General features: G+C 37.6%; 1 protein-coding gene across 2 annotated transcripts in view; it reads left to right on the top strand.

The window, feature by feature from the left end:
• Nucleotides 1-24963, top strand: part of UPF2 (UPF2 regulator of nonsense mediated mRNA decay) — a gene marked incomplete at its 3' end in the record, with an annotated part of 69807 nt that extends 44844 nt beyond the window's left edge. Inside the window, exons 16-22 of one of the 2 annotated variants that reach the window (XM_080391689.1) lie at nt 2534-2673; nt 4476-4580; nt 5519-5617; nt 6451-6618; nt 11982-12123; nt 15850-15970; nt 23650-24963. In XM_080391689.1, coding sequence (XP_080247815.1) covers nt 2534-2673; nt 4476-4580; nt 5519-5617; nt 6451-6618; nt 11982-12123; nt 15850-15970; nt 23650-23659 — 785 coding nt within the window. Of the gene's footprint in view, nt 1-2533; nt 2674-4475; nt 4581-5518; nt 5618-6450; nt 6619-11981; nt 12124-15849; nt 15975-23649 lie in introns of those variants that run through there. The other variant, XM_080391690.1, reaches the window with a different exon arrangement.
• Between the last annotated feature and the right edge of the window lie 1309 nt (nt 24964-26272).

The following is a 26272-nucleotide window of genomic DNA, read 5'->3' as shown; positions in this document are numbered from 1 at the left end:
AATACTGGTTAGTGTGTATCTAAAACTATTATTGTCATATTAACTTTTAGAACTTCTTACAAATCAGTTCTTACTAATTATTGAATAGTACTGTGCTCATTTCTCATTAAATGGAGTTGTTTTCTAATCTATTTTTATTTGAAGACAAGATTGTTCATTAAAAGCTTTCATATGTAAATTTTACACTATTTAAGTGTTAATTAGAGCCTTAATAGCACTTCATCTAGTTAGACAAATAGAATTTTTAAGAATAATCCTTTAATCCAGTTGGATAAGTATGTGTAAGAGCCAGGTAAAACATTGCAACTTCTGTTTTACGTGGAATTTGTTTTTTTAATATGCTGTTTGTTTAATTGACATGCCTTAAAATTACCTATGTAGTAACGTAGATAAAAATTTCCTTATGGTATGATCTAAATACCAGCTTTTATGCTTTCCAAATGATAACCAAGAAGCAATTTACAAGTAGTGACATAAACTGTAATAGTCTTTTGAAAGACACTTGGCACTTCTCTCCTACAAATGCCTTGAAAAGGTTATGATGATAGGTGCAAGCACGTCTGAAGGAAATGAGGTTTTTAATACTTGAGCAAAAGCTCTAATAAATCTGCAGTTCTTGATTCAGTTTGTCCCCACGGTTTCCCAGCCCATGGACAGTAACACCAAGAAGGTACTGTGCAAAAGACCATGGTGTGCTTTGCTCTTTGTCAGTCCTAAGTGTAATTCTATGCAGAACAGTGGGTGGCTTGTTGCCTGCAGAGTGTGCTTTTGGGACTGACTGTTGGTTCCTGTGCTGCTCTGGTGGGTTTCTACCAGTAAGAATATAGGGTCATTCAAAAGGAACTTGTGCATAATTGTGGAGCAGCACGTGCTTTGAAGAGCCCAGTATTAATAAATGGGGGGGGCAGAAGAATGCTTTGAAATGACTGGAATATGAAGGAGGAAGCGTATGTGTGTGTTTACACAGAACTGAAATCCTCAGTAACTACCATACAACCGTATATACTATTAATTTTATTTCTGAGTTTTGTTTAATTTGAGCATTGCTCTGAAAATTCACCTCCTTCTAAAGCTGATCTTTGTGATCTTAGTCAAATTTTTGTCAGAGACCTGGCTGTGTGTGTCTGCGTATTGGATCTCTTACAGACAGCTGGAAGAAAAATAAAAAAAAAAACCAACAAAAAACCAATGAGATATGCCCTCAGAATCTAGACTTCTGCTCAGGAATTGTGTACTCCTGCATTTGTTCTTTGCATATGGAGAGAACAAACGAGGAGTGGCATGAATACAGAACTGACGTGTTCATTTGCTCTCCAAAAGACTTTACGCTAATGGCCATCCCAGGTGTGGTCAGTATGATGTCAAAACATGAATGACGAACTGCATAGTGACTTGTATTGACTCCTTAGTAAAATCTTTCAAAAATTGCTTGCTTAGTTCTGCTGTGTTGCAGAAGACTGGTATCAGCGTTGCTTTCTGCTAGCTCAAACCATGATCCTCTGGAGGATTAAGTGGCTTTGTAAATTAATGAAACCAAATTAAAAGAATGTATGAGAACAACAGTGTATATGCGGGAAGCTTGTTCTGTTTTGCATTGGATGACTAATTTTTTGCAGTGACCATTCTTGAAAAACAGATTGATTTTTGCCCCCCCCCCCCCCCCCCCCCCCCCGAATCAGAACCATGCTCAATTCTTAATATTTTCTCTGAAAACGATTCTGATTGAAGTCTATATCTAAGACTAAATTGGACACTGAAAGAAGCTAAAACATTGTTCACTGCTGTGGGAATGGTATAGATAAGGGTATTACACTGAAGGATACCTTATTAAAAGAAAGCAGAGGTTTAGGGAGCTACATTTGGTAATGTGCACACAGAGTAAACCAAAACGTCTTGAGAGACAGCAAGCAGGACAGTAAGGAAAACTAGAAGATGAAGTAAAACAGTGAAAGAACTATCAGTCCTGTCTGCAAGTAGGGTGAGCATACTAGATAATACTTTTGGAAGAGACTCATTTCTTAAAGACTTTATATATTTACATCCTCATAGGTTCAAGTGCAGCCTCAGAGCATGAAAAGAGGGTCAGAAAGTTTTATTACAGTCTGAGAATATAGTTGTTTCGAAACCTGTAAATTGGCAGTAGTGTGAGGTACTGTAACTAAGACTGCAGGGTCTTGATGTGTTCTGTGGTTCTGCTGGCTTTGTAGAGCATCTATAACAGTGCTTATGTTTCAGTAAGGTTGCACATTTAGTTTTTGGATATTTTGAAGCAGTTTGCACAGTGCAGCATCTTGATTGCTGTTTTATGGGAGACTTTAAACATTCTTCATAACGTTTTCCTCCTTTTCTGGCAGGGAAATTATTACCCTTTGTGAGTAAGGTAGCTATATAGAAAATGTTTCATTCAAAAGTCAAGTATTACAACCCATTGGAAGTTTTAATGTTCAGTAACAATGGACTTTTGCAGTGATCTTCCACATATAACTTGAGCGGTTATATGTGTTCTACTTCTTTCTCTTTTTCCACATTTCAGGAATTGTGAATGACAAAGATTCCAAAGATTCCATTACAGAAGGAGAGAACCTGGAAGAAGATGAAGAGGAGGAAGAAGGTGGAGCAGAGACAGAGGAACAATCTGGAAATGAAAGTGAAGTAAATGAGCCAGAAGAAGAGGTGAACTTAATCATTTACTTGCCTTGCATAAAAAGAATGAGTAATCGGTATTTTGATTACTCATTATTTTCTGAAGCCCTTCTATCTCACGGAGTTAGCAGGTGAAATGTGGGTGTGCACAACTCATTCAGTACTCCGAGGGTATTTCCATCCCAGTTTTGTATATAGGGAAAACTGAATACAGTGTCTGAGGCTTATTCTAGAGAATTTATGGCAGCAATGTGAACCTGATAACTTTGTTCAGGGTATGTGCTGCTTCTCAACAAAAAGATGCCTTTACTTTTTGGCATGAAAACACTTTCAGATAATTATCTTTATCTGTTGTAGAAGCAAAAGCATTGACTAGATGTCTGAGCAGTTGTGTAGGAAAAATAACAGGTGTTCAGAGTATGACTGTATAATGTGAATAAATAAGAGTTATGGAGCATAAAAACCTTCCTTGTTTACTCTGCCAATCACATTTTGAATCAAAAATGGTGGAGCCAATAAAAAAGATGTGTACATAGAAATTCTAACTTGTCACTATGACACAGCAGTTTACGTGGTAGTGGTAGTGTTATGAGAAAATGAGTTCATCAAGGTAATAGGAAATACTTTTCTCCTTATGCTTGGGTTTGTTGGTCTACTAGTAAGCTTTCTTCCAATCCATGCTTCTCAGTGTTAAAGTTCCTGAAGTTTGGCTGGGTTTGTGCCTTTACCCACAAATTAATAGTATCATTAGAATCAGAAGTGGTTGTGGGGTGGGGAAAGGACCTCTGGAGATCTTCTTGTCCAGCCTCCCTTGCTCAAAGCAGGGTCACCTACAGCAGGTTGCCTGAGGCAGTGTCCAATCAGGTTTCTAGTATCTCCAAGAATGGAGGCTGCACAACTTTTCTGGGTAATCTGTTCCAGTGTTTAGGCACCGTCACAGTAAAGAAGGCGGGGTTTCTTACATCTAAATAGAAATTTTCAACTTGTGTCCGAGTCGGGGCCCAACTGCTTCTGGGTCTGTCACAGGGCACCACTGAGAGAAGTCCAGCTCCCTCTTCTTTGTTCCCTCCCTTGAGGTATTAGACACATTGAGAAGATCTCGCCCCACTCCGAGCCTTCTCCTCCCCAGGCTAAACACCACCACCTGTCTCAGCCTTTCCTCCTATGAAAGGTGCTCTAATCCCTTAATCATCTTTACAGCCTATTGCTGCATTCACTCCATGTGTCCATATCTGTTGTGTATTGGGGAACCCAGAGCTGGGCACAGCACTCCAGATGTGTCTTGCCAGTGCTGAGCAGGCAGGAAGGGCCGCCTCGTTTGACATGTCAAGAACGTGTTTTCCTAATGCAGCCCAGCATGCTGTCAGCTGCCTTTGCTGCAAGGGTGCATTGCTGGTTCTTGGTCAGTTTGCTGTCCTCCGGGACCCCAGGTCCTTCTCTGTGGAGCTGCTTTCCGCCCGTACTGGTGGAACGGGGTTCTTGCTCCTCAGATGCTGGACTTTGCATTTCCCTTCATTGAACTTCATGAGTTCCTGCCAGTCCATTCCTCCAGTTTGTCGAGTTCTCTCTGAGTAGCAGCACAACCATCTCGTGTATCAGCCATTGCTCCCAGTTTTCTGCTGTATGTTTGTATGAAAATGTCAGATAAAGCTGAGTGAGTCCAGACCGAAACATTAAATGCAAAACATAACACATTTACTGAGGCTGAACTGAACTAAACAGGTTTGGCTGGGGAGCGGGTAGGAAAGGTACAGAAAAGGTGAATGAAGAATCAGATGCAAGTGGCCTTTTTTGTTTTAAAATAGTCAGAAGTTATTCATTGAATATTTCAGGAGGGCTCTGACAATGAGGAAGAAGAAGGTGAAGAAGAGGAGGAAGAAAACACAGATTATCTTACAGACTCCAATAAGGAAAATGAAACTGATGAGGAGAATACAGTATGTATTGTAGCTTAAGATAAGTGAATGGAATTTTGCATCTTTGGTTTTCTTTACTGAATGTTTTTTTCCTGTGCTGCTCCTAACATGTCTGGGAAAATACGGCAAGAACACTCCTTGCTATTCTTTCAAATACATTTTAGAGCTTATTTTTATATTTGCAAACTTTCATGATTACCTTCTGAAAATATTGACGCTGTCAACTTTACTACAACATGTTTTCACAGGACTGTGCGCTTTCACAGGTGGTAGCTAGACTGGAAAAGATTGCATAAATGATAGTTTTGCAATCTAGCAATGGTAGCAAAGTGGTATTATACAACAAGGTAAAGTAGTTACACTCCACTAGATTTCAAAACTAAAAAGGAGACAAACTACAAAGTGCAGAATTGCTAAAATACAAATTTGGGATTGGGAGATTGTAACACCTGTAGCAAAAGAACCCATCCAGTTGAGCCTGAACTGCAGTTACATAGTAAGGAAAGTAATGAACATTACCAGTACCCTAACACATTGTTCTAGAAACAATGTTATGCTTTCCAAATACTGAAGGATAGTATTTGTCTTGAAAAGACCATCTAACTTTATGGACTTACTGGAAAAATTAGTTAAATTAGGTGTGGTAAGGATAGAGACTTTTCTTTGTTTTTTTGCCATATCTAGAATGTGTACATACATATCTGTGCACATACACTAGTATGTCAGAATGTTATGACTGGCCAGCCTTCATAATAATTGATGCAATAAGGGTCAGAAAATATTTCTTCAAGAAAATAATTCAGGCTGAAAGCTTTTTTTCTTTAACAATCCAATTTTTTAAAGCTTTTGATTATGTATGATACATAATAAGCAATAAGGATATTGTTCCACTTATTTCTAGACTGCATATTCGTATTTCTGAAACTAACGTAGTAGAATGTTTATTCCCACTGCAATAGGAAGTAATGATTAAAGGAGGAGGACTTAAGCATGTCCCTTGTGCAGAAGATGAGGACTTCATTCAGGCATTGGATAAAATGATGCTGGAAAATCTTCAGGTATAGATATTTATTTTCTTGAATTAATATAATTTGCTGTACAGCTAACTATATTTGATTGTTTTAATTTTAAAAAATTTTAAATTAAACTTCTAAATATAATTCTATATAATATAAATATATTAAAAATATTAATTATTATTTTTTAAAATAAGCTATTGAAATACTTAGGTTCCTGTAGTAAAGAACATGATTTTTTTTTTCTTAACTGTGGCCTCTTCTCTGTAGTTGACACATTTGGATAAGTAGTTTTTAGTAAAATAGATGTTGTGTTGTTTGCCTAGTGAATATATGACATGCTGACATATATAACAGCTACATCAGATACTATACGATGCTTCTGACTTGATCCTAAAGCATCCATGCCTAAGTTTTAATATATTTAAAATGTAGCTGCATTTATGTTTACGTAACCTTTAAGTTCTTTTTTTTTTGTTCCAGTCACATCTAATCAATAGTGTTGAGTATAGCAAACCCTGTATGAGGAATACATTACTAAGAGGCTACAAGAAATCTTGAATGTAGAATATCCTTTCTCAAGTATGTCTAATCAAGTCTCTAGATTTCTTTCTTTAGAAGGTTGTTATTCAGAATAACTTTAAAATTTGAAGTACTCTGTCCCTTTAACTGTCTTCTTCACAAGCAAGGAAACTAAAGGGAAATGTAATAAAGCCTAATACATTTATTTCTATGTTGTTCCATTTTCCTGGGAGATTAAACCTTTTCTCAGTCATGAAAATATGCATGTTGCCAGACTTAACTGACATTTTTAGTATCTGATCATTTATATAATTTACCACTCTTTTTTTTTTTTTTTTTTTTTTTTTTTATAGCAACGGAGTGGTGAATCTGTTAAAGTACATCAGTTGGATGTTGCTATTCCTCTACATCTCAAAAGTCAACTGAAGAAGGGTCCTCCGCTTGGTGGTGGGGAAGGAGAGTCAGAGTCTGGAGACACAATGCCATTTGTGATGTTAACAAGAAAAGGCAACAAACAGCAGGTAGGAGTTTACATAAGGCAGAGATATTGTTTAAATAACTAAAATCCTTTCACTTAAAGTCACACTGTGACTTTTGAGTCACACAGGTGTTTTCATTCCTCACCCTTTTCTCAGAATGGGGTACAGATAACTTACTTTTGCTAAACAGAAAATACCATATGTAGTTTCTTGGAGTTCTTGGCTGTTAATAGAAATCACGTGGAAAAACTCTGCGGTTAAATTATACCATTGCTAGTTACATTTGGTGATTACACCAGTAGGACAGTGGTATGTCTTAAATGTATTTGAAGTGCAGTTGTGGAAGATGAATGGATGCGATTGATGGACTGCCACTGAATGTTGAAAGGAGTAGCAAAAAATAAAAAGGAATATTCCAGAATCTTAAGATTCTACAGATTCTTCTGAAAACACTTTCGGCTTCAAGTCAAGATATATGTCATTTGCTAACTTCCATTTCCTGAGTAACTCCCATTTGGCTGAATTTGTTCACCTTGCCAAAAAAGTCATTATCTCTGAAGACATTTATAGGGGACTATTCCAGAACACACTGAGTGAATCTGTTGGAGAAACTTAAATGGAAATAATGTAGATAAACCAAACAAATGCCTTGCTTCATGCAGCCAAGCTATATATCTGTCTTGGCTCGTTCCCTCAGTATGTTTGAATTTTCTTAGGTCAGCAAATGCATAGTATACAAATAAATACCTGACATGTTCCACATGCATTTCTCATCATGGTTTAAGTCTTCGAAAGAACCTTTTCATTTTTGTTGTGTAAATCGATGGTGAAAATGAATGAGTTTATATGGAAAGGAAACCCAAGGCACTGTTTCATTCCATGCATCTGTACCATTTAAGTGTTTAGATCCCTGTAATTACTCTGTTTGGACATTTGTTAACTGAATTGTGACAGTAGTGTAACAGTTGAAGTATATAAACCCAAAGTAGAGTCTTTCTTTTCTTTCATATGAAAGACATTTCAAAAATTAATGTAGAAAGTGATGCCTCTTATAAAACACTTCGACTACTGAGTGTGCGCTGTGCTAACTGCTTTCAAAGTGGAAGTGGCGATACCTATTTGAGTGGGCACATACGTGCTTGCATTTAGTAGTGGTGATTAACTGATTTCCTTACTCTGTTTCTTTGGTTATTCTGTTTTCCTGGAACTTGAGTGTAGTATATCAATTTGTTGTGGTTTAACCCCAGCTGACAACTAAGCCCTTCACAGCTGCTCGCTCACTCCCTTCACAGTGCGATGGGGGGGGAGAATCAGAAGAGTAGAAGTGAGAAAGCTTGCGGGCTGAGGTAAAGTCAGCAAAAGCCACGTCTGTAAGCAAAGCAAGGAATTCATTCACCACTTCCCATGGGCAGACAGGTGTTCAGCCATCTCCAGGAAAGCAGGGCTTCACCACATGTGATGGTTACTGGGGAAGACAAGCGCCATCACTCCGAATGTCTTCCCCTTTCTAATTCTTCCTTCAGCTTTATATGCTGAGCATGATGTCATATGGTATGGAATATCCCTTTGGTCAGTTGGGGCCAGCTGTCCTGGCTGTGTCCCCTCCCAAGTCCTTGTGCCCCCCAGCCGACTTGCAGAAAAGGCCTTGATACTGTGTAAGCGCTGCCCAGCAATAAGGAAAACACCCCTGTGTTATCAGCACGGTTTCCAACACAAATGTGAATCACAACCACATGCCAGCTCCTATGAAGAAAATTAACTCTACCCCAGCCCAAACCAGACTGAAAGTTCTACAGAGATTGAGTGGGGAGTTTCAACTGTTGTCATTGGGCTGAGGAGGGATTTAAGAGAAGTCTATTAAAAAAAAAAAAAGGGTGTTTAGCTTTTTCAGGATAATTTACTGGGAGTATCTGTAGTTACCAAGAATTTTAAGATCTTCGTACTCTGTGAGGGGAAAATATAGCCAACGTGTGGCTTAAGAAGAAAGCAGGACTTGTTCAGGAGTTTTCCCTGCTCCTCCCCCAGTATTTGGTTTTGGGAGTAGGCTCTTCCTGCCAAAACTCCTCTCAGTGTTTCTAGAAATGTAGAAAACAGTTGCTTTATAGACTACTGCAGTTCTTGAGTCAGTGAAAGCCTTCTTTGTCTATAGTTCTGTATTCAGAAAAATAAGTCTTAGCAGTCAGTTTTAATAGAAAAATAAGCAGGAAAGAAGAAGAGGTGGAGTTGAAAAGAAAATAATTATTCCTTCTTACGGAACTTTATTTTAAATCTGCATGAACAGAATGTGCAGAGTTTTGAAGTGATGGATGCCTACTTTAGTGTTAAGTTATAGCTGTAAACTTTCAGCTTTTTAAAAACAGTCAAAAGGAGTTTGCAGACAACCTGGAAGGCTGTGAGTAGCTTCTCATCTGCACTGCCAGTGGAATGATAAGCATCACTGCATCACTACGACATCAACCTAATCACTTGCTATCTTAGCAGTTGGTTTGGTCTCTGTGTGCTTTGTCAACAGTGCTGCTGAAACTAGAAATTCACACAGTAAGAGAGTACTTGCTGATGAAAATGGTATGTGCTGTGCTTCCTTCTGGAGGCTAATATTTGGTAGTTGAGGTCCAGTCACTAAGTACTCAGCTCATGTGCCGGTGTTCAGCCAGATTTTGGTGGGGCATTGACAGCTAGTTTTTTCAAGCAACACAAGAACAACTGAAAGCAGCATACAACCCAAATTAATAGTCATTACGGGCTGATAGTGACAAGGACACGATATTTTTAGCCTTTGTCACACTGTGATTTACTAAAACATGCAATAGCAAGGATATTGGGTAGACCAGTGTCTTGCAGTAGATGGGTGGGTTTTTCAGCTGTCAACTGAGCAAGGAAGTTGTATAACAAAACGTAGAAAACCAGTAGCAGAGAACTGAACGTTGTTACTGGAAATGAGGCAGTGGCATCATGATTTATCTGCAAGCCATGAGAGGACAAGGGGAAATAAAGAAATATTGCTATCATAAAGGATCGGAGCGGAGGTCTATCTAATACCATTAGATGTTTTTGAAACTGTCCAAGAAGTTTTGTGCCAGGTAGGTGTGAGCTAAGGTGAGATTTAGACAGTAAAAAGCAAGTCACGTAATGTCCAGAAACTTGGTTAACACCTAAGACAAAAGATACCCTTTCGTTTGAAAGATTTCTGTAAAAGAGTGGTAATATCCATTACCTTCTCCTACGTGAAGTTCTTTATCTCAGTAATGTTTTTATGAAATCTGTAACCTAGTCTTCTGAATGATAATTTTTCTTCTTCAGATTGCCGTCTTCAAAGCGAAGTCCTTATGCTCAGTCCTCATCGCACAGATTTTATAAGAGGTTTTTAATATACCTCTTCATTATTTGCAAATCAAAAATATTTTGTTTGCTCACTAATCATCATATCCTTTAGCAATTGTCATCAGTAGTTTGATTTCAGATGGCAACTGTCTGAATGCCTTGGGACAGTGACTCAGTGATACTTTGTTAATTACCAGTCTGTTGTTTTTTCTTTCTTTAATATGCACCCTTAGTTCTCTTTTTTATACTTGAAGCATTCTGTCTGAAAACACTTACCATTCCCATTAAGCTGATAAACCCATAGTACTGATAAAACATAAAGGACATATTAAAATGGATGAGGAGCTTAGTGGTGAAGCTAAGGAATTATTTTTATCATGAAATGCTGATAATGGGTTAGATATTTGTGTAGTTTGTGTAAAGCTCATTTGACAGTATCTGGGAACATGCATAGTCTTCTCAGTAATAAGTAACTAAAGCTTACTTTTCTGTTGGAATTTGAAGAATTTTTAGGTTTTTTCTTCCCTGCACACCTTAATAACAACCTTGTATTAATTTCTAGTATAATATGCTATTACCCTCCCCCGGCCCCTAAAAAAAAAAAAAATCTTCTGCCTGATCTGTCTCATCTAAATAAATGTCGTTTATAGGGTTTCACTGTACCCAGGTTTTTGTCAAGTCTTTGCAAGGGTCTGTCTTAACTGTTTCAAACACAGTTTATTTTCAAATGCTGCATCTGAGTACTTGGTGTCTTCTCACACTCATCATTCATCTGCTGCTAGTGGGGCACTACTATCTAATAGATACCTTGAGATTTCTCTAGTAATGATTGCATTAAATACTAACCATACATAGTGAGGATTTTACTTTTACTATATGCCTTCCAACAGAGGTTTTGATAGTGTATCTTTCTGTCTGTAGCTTTTGACAGCGTAGCAGAAAAGAACACTTAGAAGTTTGCTCTGCTTCTGTTTCTGTGGAAATAGATTACAAGAACAAGCAGCAGGATTCAGACTAGTACCAGTTTGTGGAATATTGAGAGTGATTATCCTTAAATGCATTACCCTACATATAGCACGAAAATATTTCTTTCTAATGGACATGCAGTTGAAGGAGGAAGTGAAATTTTTCTAAATATGTTCACAGACTTTAGCATTAAGAGGTTTCTGAAAACTATTATTTCAGTTGCAGTTAAGATTAAGAATCACTTTTCTGTTCTGGAGCTTCTGTGGAAATAAAAACTTGGATTATCTGAGGCTAGGGAAAAAGAAAGCATCTTCTCTGTGCCTCTCTGAAAATCTCAGCTGTATTTTTCAGAGAGAGGGTACTTCCGTAGGAGTGGTACTAAGCTTACCTTTACCATAGCTTAAAGCAAATCAGATAATCGGTTGAATGTGTAGTGTGAGTGTTTGCATGTGGGGGAGGAGGAAAAGACTAAATTTGGCACCACAGCTGTCTCCAGACTAGTAAGAAGCCCTGTGGAGCTCGAATCATTCCTAAAACGAAAAGTACCAGCCAAGGAACGAATACCAGAGGATATCTGAAATGCTTGGAACCTTTCTTCTCTGTTATCACAAGTGATAGTAGAAATTCTGCTCAGGGGCTTCATCTCTTTAGAAAATAGAGACCGTTGGAGGGAGATGCAGCTTTCTGAGCCAGCCGTGGTGCTTTTATCTCAAGACTAGTGTCATTCACTGTGAGGGCGTTGGCTTGTATGAAAATAAGAAATAAAGCATACAGCTATGTGTTTCTGGAGAAAGTGGATCGGTTTTGTTCCCCTTAAGTACTGTGTGTATAATCTTTTGCCTTAGCAGCACGTCAGCATTTTTTATATGTTCTCAGTGCCTTTAGGAGATCTGAGTGTCTTGTATTTTCTCATGGTTCCTTATGTGAAATAAGAGTTTAAAAAAACCCCACAAACAAAACCAAGAAACAACATCCTTTTAGTAGTAGAAGTAGAAACTTCTGTAGAAAGTATCTCATCACAATGACGTAGAAATAACCATAACCCTTCTGCATTTTGGATTGTTTTGGGGTGGGGTTTTTTCTGTGATGAGCACTTACAAATGTGTTTTCATTTGCAGTTTAAGATCCTAAATGTACCAATGTCTTCCCAACTTGCTGCAAATCATTGGAACCAACAGCAAGCTGAACAGGAAGAGAGAATGAGGATGAAAAAGCTCACTTTGGATATCAATGAACGGCAAGAACAAGAGGACTACCAGGGTATGAAAATCACCAAGTATTTAATTTTTATTTTCAGAGGAACTTTCATGGATCTAGAGAAAATATTGTTTGTGATAACTAGCTAGCAGTTCAAGTTCTGAATATTGGTTTGCAATACTTCATGGAACACCTGTATTTTAGTTTGTCATTCATTATTTTACTCTTTCTTTGGTCTCTGTGCTTGAAGAAATTTTTACAGCTTTTGCATGGAAGAGACATTTCAGGTGGGCCTCAGATCTCAGCATTATTTTGGGAAAGAGGAAGAACTGAGACTTTCCTTAAAAATAAGATAACACAATATTAATCTGATGTTTGTGGCATTGTCTCCATTACTGCAAGGCAATTGAGTTGGATACAAGAGGAGTTGATTCTGTGCAACTTAAACTCTGCTTTTTAGATACTAATAGTTATTTTAGATATTCATAGTATTTAGAATCTTCATCAGTCTAGCTAAGACTTGCAAATACAAAAAGGTTAGCCTTCACCTGAAAAATAAAAACTGTCACCTCAGCTTCATATTGCTAAGGGTTCTAGAGTGCTACAAATATGGAGCATAAGAATATATTAACAGAAATAAAGTTTTGTACAAATTATATGATCTAATTTGTTTTTTAGAGGTATGTAAGGCAGGCATTTTGGTACTTGGACAGATTGAAGCAAACAGTTAATACAACAGATCCGATAGCCCCTAAACTGATGCATTTGATGTGTTTGGTTGTTAGGTGGTTTGTTTTGTGGTTTGGTGTTTTCTTTTTTCAGGCTTAACTTTCCTTGGCTTACAAAGATGGTAGATAAAACCAGACCAATAAAGTTGATTGTAATCAGTTCTTGCGTTAGTGTTTCCATTTAACATCTCCAAAGTACTTGCTCTGTTTTTTTGTAAAGATGTTGTAGTCTGGTGGTAATCACAGTATAAGTAGTTAATTAACAGGAAATCTCATTTGAGGTTATTTAGTGAAAAAAAAATTTAGAAAAAAAAAATATCAAGAAATGGGAAACTCAAAGCAGCTCGAATTCTAAAACAGAGTGGAATCTAACACTTCTTTCAGAACTTTGATATTGCAAGTTTAGTTCTTGTACTCATAAAAGTGAGGTTTTTTCCAAAGTGAGTGTCTACAGAGCTCTGAAATGGTAACACAGTACATTCTTAGTATTAAACATCCTAATCAACTTATTTTCTGAGACACTCCCCTCCTATAATAGCCCACCTGTGAAAAAAAAGGAAGAGAAACAGTAGACTCTAGAATTAGACATTTAGGTGCTTTTCTCAGGCTTTTTGTGGGTTTTTCCTCGTTAATGGTATTTCTGATATTTTTACTGGTCAGGTCATTTGGGGGTTTATGCCTTGGCATATGACTTTGTTAGTATCTTTATAAATGTCTGTTTAATCTAAGACTTTACTGTGAGCAATTGTGCTTTATATCCAAAAAAGGATCACATTGATTATGTCCAAGAGAAATGAATCAGACAACTGCTACTAATTGATAACCAGTAATTGGTAATTGTTTTCTACTTTCTCATAGATTTTCTAGGTGTCCTGTATAAAGCATTAATACAGGGGTAATCAATGTGGAAGAAAGCTTTTTCCATAACTGGCGTCCGTTTTTTAAATGGGTATTGATTTTTTTTATTAACCTGGATAATATACACAGTAAAACCAAACTAAAAGGGACCTTTTAATCAGGTTAAACAGGCCATATTCATTTCTCTTTGGAACTATATTTTATTTAGATATTGTGCATTTAATTGTTACTTTTGAAGTGTCAGCTTGCCTGTAACCAGTTGGTACATACCCATTGAAAGAAAAAGTTGGTTTTAAATTTCTGTTCCAAGCTTTGAAGTTACCAGTGGAGGAAGAAGTCTCAGTTTCTGGAAAAATGCCTCAGAGTTGTCCTAACATTTGCACTTACATTTGTGGTTTTTTTTAATCTGCACAAGGTAGCTAATAGGTTAAAATTCACTAGTGTACTTCAAAGTAGTATCAGATAATTATTTAATACTTTAGCAATATTTATTAGTAATTTTAAAAATAACATTTTTCATTTAAAGAAATATTAGGAACTGGTGATCTCTAATTTAGGCTAGTATTTTTCTGTGTAGATAACTTTTTTTCTTCACTAAAACCAAAGGTAGGTTGACATGCCTTCAGCCTAGCTAATACATTGTGCTCCCCTGCCATTTCTTCCGTTACCTTCTCCATTACTCAGTTTCTCAGTTACTGACTTTTCACAAACCCCAATATTTTCTTTCACCTACATTGGAAAACAGAAGAGACAGGCATGTGCGTACTTGCTCATTCATTCCTTGCTTCTACTGTCTGGCTGGCAGTGTACCATAATCTCTTCTTATTTTCTCCCTGAGTCTTGTCATTGCCAACAGAGATCTCTCCCGGCATACAGAATTGGTTTAAAGGATGTTATTTCATGATGTTTACAAAAAAGGACTGTCAGTGTGTTGAATGGCTTGCTTTGCCTTTTCCAGGTGTCAGTAGGGGAGTATGTGGAGCGTGAATACATGGTTTGTTAACTGTTGACAGCAATATTGTCTATTAAAATCATTCATGATTTCCCAGTTTCTTAAAGATTGGGTGGATAACTTACTGAAAGCCTTATGTGCATTTTGTAAATGGCAAAAGATTCTCGTTGAAGTCTCTAGTTTTGCCCTGTGCAAGTTATTGTGAGAGTAGCAGGAGTTTGTTTCTAGCAGATGATGGCTATGTGTCTCCAATGAGATTACCAGAGATTAGAGAACTAGACAGAGCAGACTTTCAAACATAATCTGTTTAAAAGCTTATTCGATTTTCCCCTTCATTTATTCCATCTGTCTGTTTGCTGAGTAATGCAGATTCTTGTACAGGTGGACTGTCAGAAATACTTTCCATTAGATGCACTAACATATGGGCAGAGCTTATGTGGAGGTTCCTATGATGTATTCGTAATTATATTTGATACTTAACCAGTAACTTAGCCTGTTAAAGAGAAATTTTGTATCATTAAAAAAAATGACATTTTAGAAATTTTTAGCAAATGCCAAAGTACAATACTTACCTAGCCTAAACTGCCTAAAATTTAGATGTCCAGGTCTAAACAGGGTAGTGTAGGCTTCTTTCTACACTCACCTATTTTTTCTCACTGATCATAAAGTGAAAAACTCCATCCATGGGACAGCTGGTGTAATGTAGGTCAGCTGAGTCACCCTCTTCAGGTTCCTGCCTTCTCTGTAAAAGGATCCTATTATGGCCAGCTTAGAGTTCTCAGTGCCTAATTTTAGGACAGGTTTCTTGCTGAGTCTTTAATTGGCAGTAGCATTGTCTGGTTGTTACTATTTCAGGGTAGTTTCATGTTGTGGCTTCTCATATGGTTGTGAAGCTTTGTCCCTGATCACTGATAAAAGAAGTGGTGGCTGATATGTTACGAAGAAAAGGTCACAGGGCTTTTTTGTAAGCACCTATGATGGAAAGCATTGCTGGCAGTTGCTTCTGTAAGAACATCTGGAAATGCAAATTCTTATTACGGGGTAGCTTGGATTTGACAAAGCTGTCTATGCAATTTAGTAACTTTTTACAAATTAGCTGTTGTGGAACAAATTGAGCGTTAACCCTGAAGTATTGCCAATTGTAAATAAGATGTCTTTTTTACTACATGGTGGTGAAATATCCTTGTGTAAATTCCTCTTTAAAATGATGCATAGAAAATGTGTTTAACTTCCTTCTGTGTAAAATTACAGAGATGCTGCAGTCTCTGGCACAGCGTCCAGCTCCAGCAAATACTAATCGTGAACGGCGGCCTCGTTACCAGCATCCGAAGGGAGCACCTAACGCAGATCTAATCTTTAAAACTGGTGGGAGGTAGGACAATCTTCTTTTAAATGTGGTAATTCCGGTTCTAGGCAAGTAATTACCTTCATAATTGAAATAGATAATGATCTGTGTACTTGCAAGTGCATTTGTTAGTAGTTTCCATTCTAAAGCACTCTGTTAAAATACTGAGCAGTGTTTTGTGCTTCTAACACGGTGTCTATTAACACCTCCTTGACACAGGTTTGGAAGCCAGAGGATTATTTTTCAGTTGTGAAATGACTGGGAGAATCTGAGCCTCTTTTTTATAGAGGAAAGGATGCAAGTCTGCTTTCTCAGTGAGAGGGGAGAGGATATTATTGAATGTCTAGAGAAATTCTCATTGTGCTTTTTCAGTTTGGTGAATGTGAATTTGAGAGCTATACCTCTGTATTTGAAGCCATGAATGGAAAGTAAATATAGTAAAGGTGGGGAAGGAGGAGGAGAACCATTGATTTATGGTGTGTGAGAGCATACCAAAACCAGTATTAACATGAAAAGAATCATTCCAGATTGCCTAATAGTAATTCTGAGACTTTAATGTATCTCAGTGTGTCCTTTCTCACTCAAATTAAGCTTGCAAATAAACTATTAAATTAACCCTGCAGCACAAATTTGAATAGACAGTTTCAGGTGAAACACAGACTGCTTTCATGTTTCTGTTTTCTTTGCAAGTTAATTTTGGCCGTGGATAGATAGGAGCAACAACTGGGAAGGGAGAGTTTACCTACTAATGGGTTTGTCTTTGTAAACTACCAATAAGTTAATGTAATATACTAAACCTCTGTTACAGTGCCATTACCAAATTCTTTCTGGTACCTTTTTATAGTTACAAAATAACTCTGATGATCACTCACTCTAATGAGACCCTATACAGATACTGCTTGAACAAAACAATCCCTCTGTTTTTTGAAAACAGGCTGCAGTTTAAAATAATATTTTTTTAAATTAACCAAATATAACTCAATAAAATTATCAGTGCTGTCCTTTTAGCTTTTTCATAGCATTGTGGCCTAATACTGTCACAGGAATAGAAACTATTCAGTTACACTGAATTGCCATAATACCGGCAGGTGTTTCATAAATAACTGTGCAGCTTTCTCTTCTTTGGGTCATCTTTCCCAAATGCCTTGCAACCTGTATGGGGAGCACACTGCAGTTATTCTTTAAAAACAGCAGCCAGACCTGCAGGTGCAATATTTGCAGGGTTTTTTTTAAATGAGTTCTTTTGAAAGCTTTTTGTTTTCAAATGTTTTAGGGAAAATACAGTTTAGGACTTCACTGTAAACTAGGTCAGACGTCCAGCAAACAGTTTAAGTAGTGTTTGCTTGTTCAAATAGCTGTGCCATGTACTTACAATTCTGATGTAGTTTTATATTATGTAATTTACTCTTTGTTCCTTTTAATCTGTAAGCTCCTTAGAGCAGGGACCAGGAAATTTGTTTTAGCAGGCATATTTTATTTGTTGTGTCATGCAGTGCTCAGGCTTGTGGTCATGCATCAGTTGAGCCATCTTAGCCTGTAGTAAGGGAATTTTGCTTTTCTTAACCCCAACTGAAAGATATTTAAGCAGAGATTTACTTACCAGAGACTGTGGGTCCACCAGTGGCTTACCACTTCAGGTATAGATTGTCTGTCACCTATGTTTTTAGAGCTTCTGATTTATAGGGAATATTAAAGATTGTCTTCTGACCTCGAAGGGTGGACTGCAGTCTCTGCCCAGACTCCCATCATGTTTTAGTTAAGAAGTTACCCGGTGGGCTTAGAGGACACCAGAGTGTTTCCGATTTGCTGAGAGATCTGAGCTATTAATTTTAGTATCTGTTTAGAGAAGTTTTCACTTTCCTACGGGATGCTGTTATCACTTGTGATGAGTGAGCTGTGTTGCATTGTTTCTTTGTATATACAGAAAACTGATAAGTTATTTTCTTACAATAGTAACTTGAATTTATTGGAAATAATAATGTATGTTACTTTCTTTAAGGTATGCAACTTTTTATTTTAAATTTTCTGAGGTTAGGGATAATCTGAGCAAATAAATCTCCTTGTTGATTCCACTGTAATGTACAATATAATGGGTTCTGATAGCTGAAGTTGAGATGAGGACTTCCTTGCATTTTAAGTACTGTTGAGTAGAGAAATGTAAAGGTAAAAACACCAAATCCTGTTGTGCTGCTGACATGTCCTAAGCACCATGTTTCAAACATCTTTTAGCAAGTAAAATCCAAATAGACCTATCGTAATGGATGATTCAGAAATTCATGAGGGCAGCACTGGTTGTTCTCTTGTATGTTTTTGGCTTTGAACCGCTGGATCTGGCTTTGCAGTTAGCCCTGCTGTCTGCACAGGATTTGGACTAGATGACCTCCAGAGGGCCCTTGGAACCTAAATTTTTCTGTGATTCAGTTTGGGCCTAGTGGGGTGCTAAACCAAAACAAACCCAAAAAAACCAAAACCACCCACAGATGTGATGCCTCTTTTGCCTGTGATAAACCCACAGTAAATGAAAGAATTAATTAGTGGCTGTGGCTATATAACATGCACTTTGTTAAAAAACAAGAGAGAAATCTTTCACAGTGTTTACTTTGTGATGTATGTACTTTTCTATATTGAATTAAATGAAGTGAGATTTACAGACTTTGTCAGATTTCTTCTTATTTAACATGTGCAAAATCCTGGATCAAAAATTGGAGTTTATTGTTATTTGCTTGTAATCGCCTGGTTTAGCCTCAGGTTTTAAGACCTGCTAATCCTGCAAGGAGGAGATTCTTTTTGGGACTCGTACATTCAAGACTGACTGGCCTTAAAGATAATTTACTGTGACTCCTGTGGAAGTAGGGTTCCTTGATTTGCTTCAGCAAACTGGGAAGGCAACACTTTTCACTTTTGCCTTCAGTTCTGTAGCATTTGTGTATTAAAAGAGGACTTTGGCCTCTCACTTCAAAAATATTTTTTTCCTTTCTTTAAAGAGGATGAATACCTGATAAATGGCTTGCTTATAAAGTGAAATGAAAGCAACCACATTTTGTGAAATCTGTTTTAAAACATTGATTACCAAGAATTGCAGTGAGTATTTGACCATAGAGAAAGTGAGCCTTACCAAGGAGGTTTTTTGTCTTGTTAAACCTCTCCTTATTAAAAGCAGTAACCTCAAAACTCACTGCTGTTCTGAAAGTATAGTAAAGAAAGAGGACCTGTTTGTGTCAAAAGGTTCATTGGGATGCAGCACTATGATAAACTAAACGATATTCAAGTTAATTGGTAATTTTACATCTTCTGTTTGCATCTGACTCTTACTTCTGTTTAACCCACTTAATAAAGAAAAGTGAAGCATAACGGCAGTAACAGAATGTTAGGATTTTATTAGCTAAATATTCTCATAATGAATAGTATTGCATTAATGCTGAAAAGTCAGAGCATGGGGTAATAAGGAAAAATGTGAATTTAACACAATTTCCTGTTTCAGCTACTGGACAAACACACTTCATACATCACCTGCCATGTAGCTGATGTATTGACCAATATTGTATTTTGAAGGTTTGAATTCACTTCTTACTGACGTACCAGAAGTCTTGGGCAGCCTAAATCCAGTTTCTCTGTTAGTCTCAGTCTGGCTGATTGTCATAGACTACCATTGTCATTTTCTAAAATGAGACAGACTCCTGGGTGTTGGTGTGGCACTGTCTTCAACTAACAAATGTATTTCTTGGTTATTCATGCTGGTTTTGAAATTTTTAGTTGTCATTTTCAATGATCTCTTGTATTCTTTAAAAAAAATAAAATTGAAAGGTCATCACTTTAGCAGTAATATTTTGCTAGTTTCAGAGATTTATGATGAAGTGGCTCCCACTTTTACATTCTAGATATAAGTACTAGATACAGATACTAAAGAATTCAGTCATCTATTTAATTGTGTGGTAGCTCAATTGACCTTACTCTTTGCCATCTTTTTCACTACTAGTTTCATCTTTACCTTTTCTCAGTTGTCATTCTCGATCCTGTACTACATCCTTTTCCCTAATACATACACATGCTAGTGTAGCCTTCCACGAAAGCCATCCAAACTCAGCAGGGAAATTCCAGCCTCCCTCTTCAGCTGTTTTATGGGAGGAAGCCCAGGGTGGGAATTTGAAGGGGGTAGGTGGATGGCCAAATCCTGCAACTTCTTTTGATGGTCTGCACTGGAATTGAACCAAAAAAAGTAAGAAAAGCCAGGTTCTCAGGTGTTTGTCTTGGCAAGGTGGTGCTCGTTGGGCTCTGCAAATGTAGGTGGGAGTCTAACCCATGTAGCAAAGGTGGAGAGACCCTGATCACAATTAGAGTTTAGAGGGAAAGGAAGGCAAGATTTTATTTATTTGCATACTTGTTTATAATGACTCTTTGTTTAAAAGAGTTGTTTCAATAATAATCATACTAATAAAGCAGACAAAAACCTCTGCAGTTTTGTGGCCCTCTGGAAACTACCTTACAATCCTCAAAACACCTTCCTGGTAATAACCCATCTGGCATACTATGACTTTGATTTTATTTAGTCAGGTTATTTAATTTTTGTTGAACAGATGAGAATATAGAAGAATTTGCACAACTTAAGATTCTCTTACATAGGTGAGTCTAGCTTTTGTGGATTGTTTGAATCTGTGCTGTTTACAGTACGGAAGTTGATAATTCAGATTTTGTTAGGAAATGCCATGGGCGTCTTAGTATTTTATTAGTCTGGAAACACATGGTCTGAAATATGATTATTCCAGATAATATATTCTTGCACTGCTAAATTGATACTGTTTAAAGTCCAGTGCTATTTCTTCGCAATACGAAATGGCTAGGCTCACGTTCTACAGAACGTAATTTTCAATTTTGCTGTTGAGAGCTTAGTCACATGAGCAGTAGCAAAGTGTTTAGAATGAGTCTAAACACTTTACATTTGTTGATGTTTCTCTCCAGCCCGTATTAAGGTACAGTAAGTCTGTAATCTCTGTTTCTGGATTCATTTCTGTTGAATCAAATCACCTCATGGTCTGATACGTGAACATACTTGCGTACTGCCATGGGGAAGACAAGGGATACTTTGTCCAATGCCATAGATGTGTGAGATAGGAAAGAAGCAGACTGTGGCTTGACGAGTGCTTGAATTTAAGTTTCCCAGGATTTACATTGCTATCTGCCAGTATTTTTCTTCTCTTGCCAGTATACAGGAATGCATACGTACTGTCAAAGGGCAGTTTTGTGGGAGGAGAGCTGAGAAAACAAAGATCGGTCTCTGTAAGTTATCTCTGCTGTCGTGCAGGGAGCAGCTTGGAGCAGGAATTGTTTTCCCCTCTAAGAAATTGTCCCCTCCCAAGCTCATGCATCTGAAAGCAAGAAAGTGCTTTCAGCAGAATAAAGCACACAAAGAAAAGAGCTGTTCGTGGAAGAGTGTATGCTTAAAACAGAAAAATAAATTTCAGGTGTTCACTGTATTCCTGTTTCACATTCCTGTTTGTGGTTAATGTGATTAGGGGAGAGAGACAACAGAGAGCACCAAAACCGAGATTAGTCATGAAAAGCAAAGCACCAGGTGAGTTCTGAGAGGAGGTGTTCAGAGAAGGAAGGTGCCTGAAATTTGTGAAGAAATACAGTACTTCAGAAATGCATAGGGCATTGTGGATTGATGGAGGACCTGAGGGGATTAGGCAGAAGTGTGCAGTTTAATTTCAAAGGTCTCACATGTTAAGAAATAATAAGATTTTTTATATAATCTGGACACATCAGTGATGTGCAGAAATTACTTGATTTAATGTACTCTCCTGGGCACGTTTCATTTTAAGCCATAATGTTGTCTTGCTGACTTAGACTCTCCCAACTTCACATGTGCAATAGGTTTGTGATTATTTTGTAGCGTATACTACAGTGTAATGTTTCTGTGCATTTTTATGAGTTCCAGTTTTCTACTGTGGCCATGGTTATGTAAAAGTGTATCTATGTGTTTCTCCATCACATGGAGTATGTAGGCACTATTAATATTTACGCAGTGGCATTGAGAAGCTCATTATAAGATTTTTACACGAATTAATAACTGCATTGGTAGCAGGAAGTAGGGGAGGGGAGTAGATTGCAGAAAAAAAGATATATTTTGCACATAGATTTCAGGATTTTTTTTTAATTACAACTGTGTACCAAGTTTGACCTTGCCACAGATACAGGTTTGAATCAAGTTTACTAGTTTGGAGAGAGATGCCATGTGAAATACCTGTGTTTGGAAAAACTACAACTAAGATTTTTATGAGCAGCACCTTGCCGTAATCCACTGAAACGCTGCTTACTCTCCCTTACCTGCCACCAACATGCTGGTTTGGATGAGAGTAATTTTTATGAAGTTAAATACACGCAGCTAGTCCTAGCCTTTCCCCTTCCCATCAACAGCAGAATTATTTTTTTAAAGGGAGAGGGAGAGGTAAAAGCATGATTCTGCAATTCATTGATGTCGGAAGTTTCTTCTCAGTTGTAACATTCTGCAAGTGAAATCTCATTCTACTAAATATATTAAAATTATAATTCCTCTCTTTTGCAAACATATAGCCAGTGTTCCTGATATTGAGTGTGCCACAAAGAATTGGAGTATTATATTATGTTTCACTAAAAGGTGGTGAAAACCAAGTAATAGAAGCAATACTGCAGTAAGTTCTAGTGATGCATCAGCTCAGTACTTCCTGGCAAAAACATACAGTATGTTGAAGTAAAATACACAAATACTGGGTAACATAACAAAGCAATACATAAGAATACAGTATCACTGTGAAAGCTTTATAGTTACTATGTCCAGTTAACATACTTGAAACATTTATCTTGCAAGTTTTTCAATAAAAACTAAGTTTAGATTAAATTACTGTTCCACAAATGCTTGGGGTTTATGCACTAATGTAGAGAAATAGGAACTGTTTCGTTTACATGGTAAAAGACTTGGGTGTGTAGCCCTGGAGCTTTCTTATAATGGTGTCTAATTTTAACTTTGCTTTGTACTACTAGATTTTAATTTGCAGTCTAGAAATCAGATGAAAAGCAGCCCAGGTCCAGTAACTGACAGTGGTGATGAAGTTAGGGATACTGGATTAGCGTTACTGCTAGATTACTCTGGTCTTGTTGAGTCACATGCCTGAAAATTGATGTAACTTTTCAATGGATATTTACGTTCTTAAGAGTAATTAAATGCGACTTTTTCTAGGTTGGGACATGATTTTGTGAACAAGGGATGATTGAAGATTTTAATACAACTGTTGACTCTAGAAAGGTTCTAAATGTTTATTTGACTCTGGAAAGCCCTCTGACATTTCTGCAGTACTTCTAAACATTAAGAAACTGCACAAAAAGATGAAAACGATTTAGTATAACTTGTATTTCAACAAATTGACAAATCAGTTGTGCACTTCAGTAGTTTAGCATCTCATCTGGGAGAATAAGGCAGCTATTTCTGAACAATTCTAGATTCGTCTGCTGAGATTGTATAGGGGACTTTTTCCTGAAACACATTATCTACCTTCTTATATCTGATGTAATCTTTTGAAAAAAATTAGTGCAGGTAATAGAAATACCTAACTTGAGTATGTATAGGGTAAAAGAATATCAAAATTGCTAGCAGTTGCTTTCAGTGGTTGCTAACCTGCATAGTACTGGATATATTATAACTAAACTATTTCTTTTATCTTTCCTTTTCTTAGGAGACGTTGATCCAGCAGCAAGCGTCATTTCATTAGGTCCTGTATCTCTGATGTTGTGGATAGTGGAGTTCTCCAGTGATTAAATGAGAGCAGTGGACACATCTCAGCATGTCAGTCTAGAGCGTTCAGAATCAAAACCTGGGACAGGCTGGGGCCATGGGGCAGAGACAACAGCCTCCCCTCTTCCCCCCCCAAATACACACAGAACAAGTGGAAGCTTCCAGTCATGGCCTACCAAAAAAAAAAAAAAAAAAAAAAAAGGAAAAAAAAAAAGGAAAAAAAAAAGCTTTTTGTAATGGGAACCACATTGAGGGTTAATCTTTTTGTAAGAGCAGAAGTAAATGAATGAGATGGTTAACTTGACTGGTGAGCAGCTTGGTGAAAACAAAGATCAACCTGAAATTCAGATAAATCACACTGGAATGGAAAAGGTCTTGGACAGCTCAGTATGTGGGAGAACAGAGTTCTAAACTTGGCGCAAGTTACGTTATCTCCGAATCAAGCGCTTTGTGTTGGAAGGATATTCCTTGGGGGCTGCAAATCTACAATAGAAAAATGTAGAGCAAACAGTGAAATCTAAAAGAAACCCCTGACAAGTAGGTTAACTTATCAAACACTCCTCAGCAATACAGGTTTTGGTTAAGGAATAGCCTTTTGCTGCCAGATGAGCAGGAAGGAGGAGGTGGGAAGGTGTGAAAAACTTAAAGAGGCAAGAAGGTAAAATATCTGTTGAGGTTTAAAATAGAATGTGAAGTTGATTAACACAGGGTGTTGACTTGAACTGCTTGGAACAGCCTGACACCAGCCTAAGGACAGGGATATGGTTGAGCCCATTGTATGTATCATTGAAAACCAAAATGTGCCAGTCAGCGTAACAGAAGGATGTCAAGGAGTGGATCCAAATATTTTGTTGATCTTCATGGGCTGATAAGCCTCTGTGTCTATTGAAACAAACAAAAAGTTTAAAAAACCCACAAGGTTTAAGTCTGGAAACAAGTAGAATTTCTATTTTTTTCTAAGTAGAAATGGAGGTTTCTTGGTCTGTTTCTGACAATCTGTTATTTATTAGCATAGATTTTTGTTTGCTTTCAGGTAGAGATAGTTAATTGGGTTAAGGAGCTCATCTGTATGTTACTACTAATTTTTTTTTCTAGCTCTTTTAAAATCCTTTTTACCACTGTTTTTGGTTTCTGCATGTAGGAAGAGAGACTTGTAAAATGCAACATTTCATACAGAAATGCCGCCCGATCTTCACCAGCTTCAGAAATCTGATCTTTGCCAATGCTGCAATAAAGTGTTGTAATTTAGAATTGGTGTCTGTCTCTTTACGTTGACTTTGTCCTTCTGAAACGATGTTTTGAAGAGTTTGTGATATATCATCAGGCTGTAGCTCGGACAAGTAATGTAAAAACAGATGGCATTTTACCAAAGCAGGAGGATTCCTACCCCAAGAAATGTACTGGAAGCACACCTACTAAAGGCAAGGTTTTCTTGTTCAGCAAGGAGTTGTGAAACAGGTCATCGTTTCACATACCATAAGCTGTCATGCTGACAGTGGCTCTGAAAGAAGTGGCTTAACACCACCTTGTCTGCAGCAGCTTCCTGTTGCCCCCTTGGTGTTGTGTGGAGCCAGGGCTTGCTGCAGCCACCTGGGAAACTGAACTGGAAAACTGGCCTACCTTAATTCAAGTGATGTGGTTTGGACAGAAAAATTCAAGGTTGTTGCAATGTGCCTACTTAACGTTGTGTTCTGTAATCACAAAATTGAACAGTGGGAGTGAACAAAGTGCAAGCGCAGCTTTAAGTCTGCTCCTTTCATTTGTGCGCTGTAACAGCAGTCAGGGGTTGGGAGATGTTCAAATCATTGGAGCACATTTTCCCCAAGGACTGCTCTGCTCAGGCTGCTGGTAGACAACTTCCAGTTTGCAGAGCGTGGCTTGAAGGTTTTACGATGTCATGTGTAGATGCATTTTGCTAGATTGCTGCCGGATATCATTTAGTAAGGAGGCAAGTATCCTGAAAGTGTACAGTCACCTTAAAACCCCCACGTTGTCACAGTTGTTTGCAAGTGTCCCTGTGCTTGGAGAAGGTACTTCCCGTGCCATGGCTGTGGGATGTACCTGCCCTACAAGGAGGAGTACATTGTGGGAAGGCCAGGTCTTCGTTTCAACTGTTTCTTTTCCTATGAATTTTTTCCACGTAAAATTTATGGGTATGTTTATTAATCACATTTGTAACTCTGAGCTCCTCCAGGAACATCTTCTTACGGCAGTATGACTGTATCCAGCGGGCCAATCCAATTTCCACTTCCCTGATGAAAAATACCTATGAATTCCTAATAGCAAATTAAGCATCTAATTGTGGTTCAAACTGAAGTCAGCTTCCTTTTCTGAACATGCTGCTTAGTTTCAAAAGCATTTAATTTATCTGAATTGAATAACTGCATAAACATAAAATGTGAGTTCACCTTAGCTGTTTTGTATGTGTCAATCTAATGTCTTGGATGGAGTTTGGATCAATGGAAATACATTTATAAAATTACTCGCTGAAAACAGTTGGTGGTCAGTTGGGGATTTCCTGGGCTTCAGGCTGACCTCAAAAATCTTTTGAAGTTTAATTTCAA

Source organism: Falco punctatus, assembly GCF_963210335.1.
Source record: "Falco punctatus genome assembly, chromosome: 6".
NCBI lineage: Eukaryota > Metazoa > Chordata > Aves > Falconiformes > Falconidae > Falco > Falco punctatus.
The sequence above is the reverse complement of the archived record's forward strand: the minus strand, read 5'-3'. Positions and strand labels throughout refer to the sequence as shown.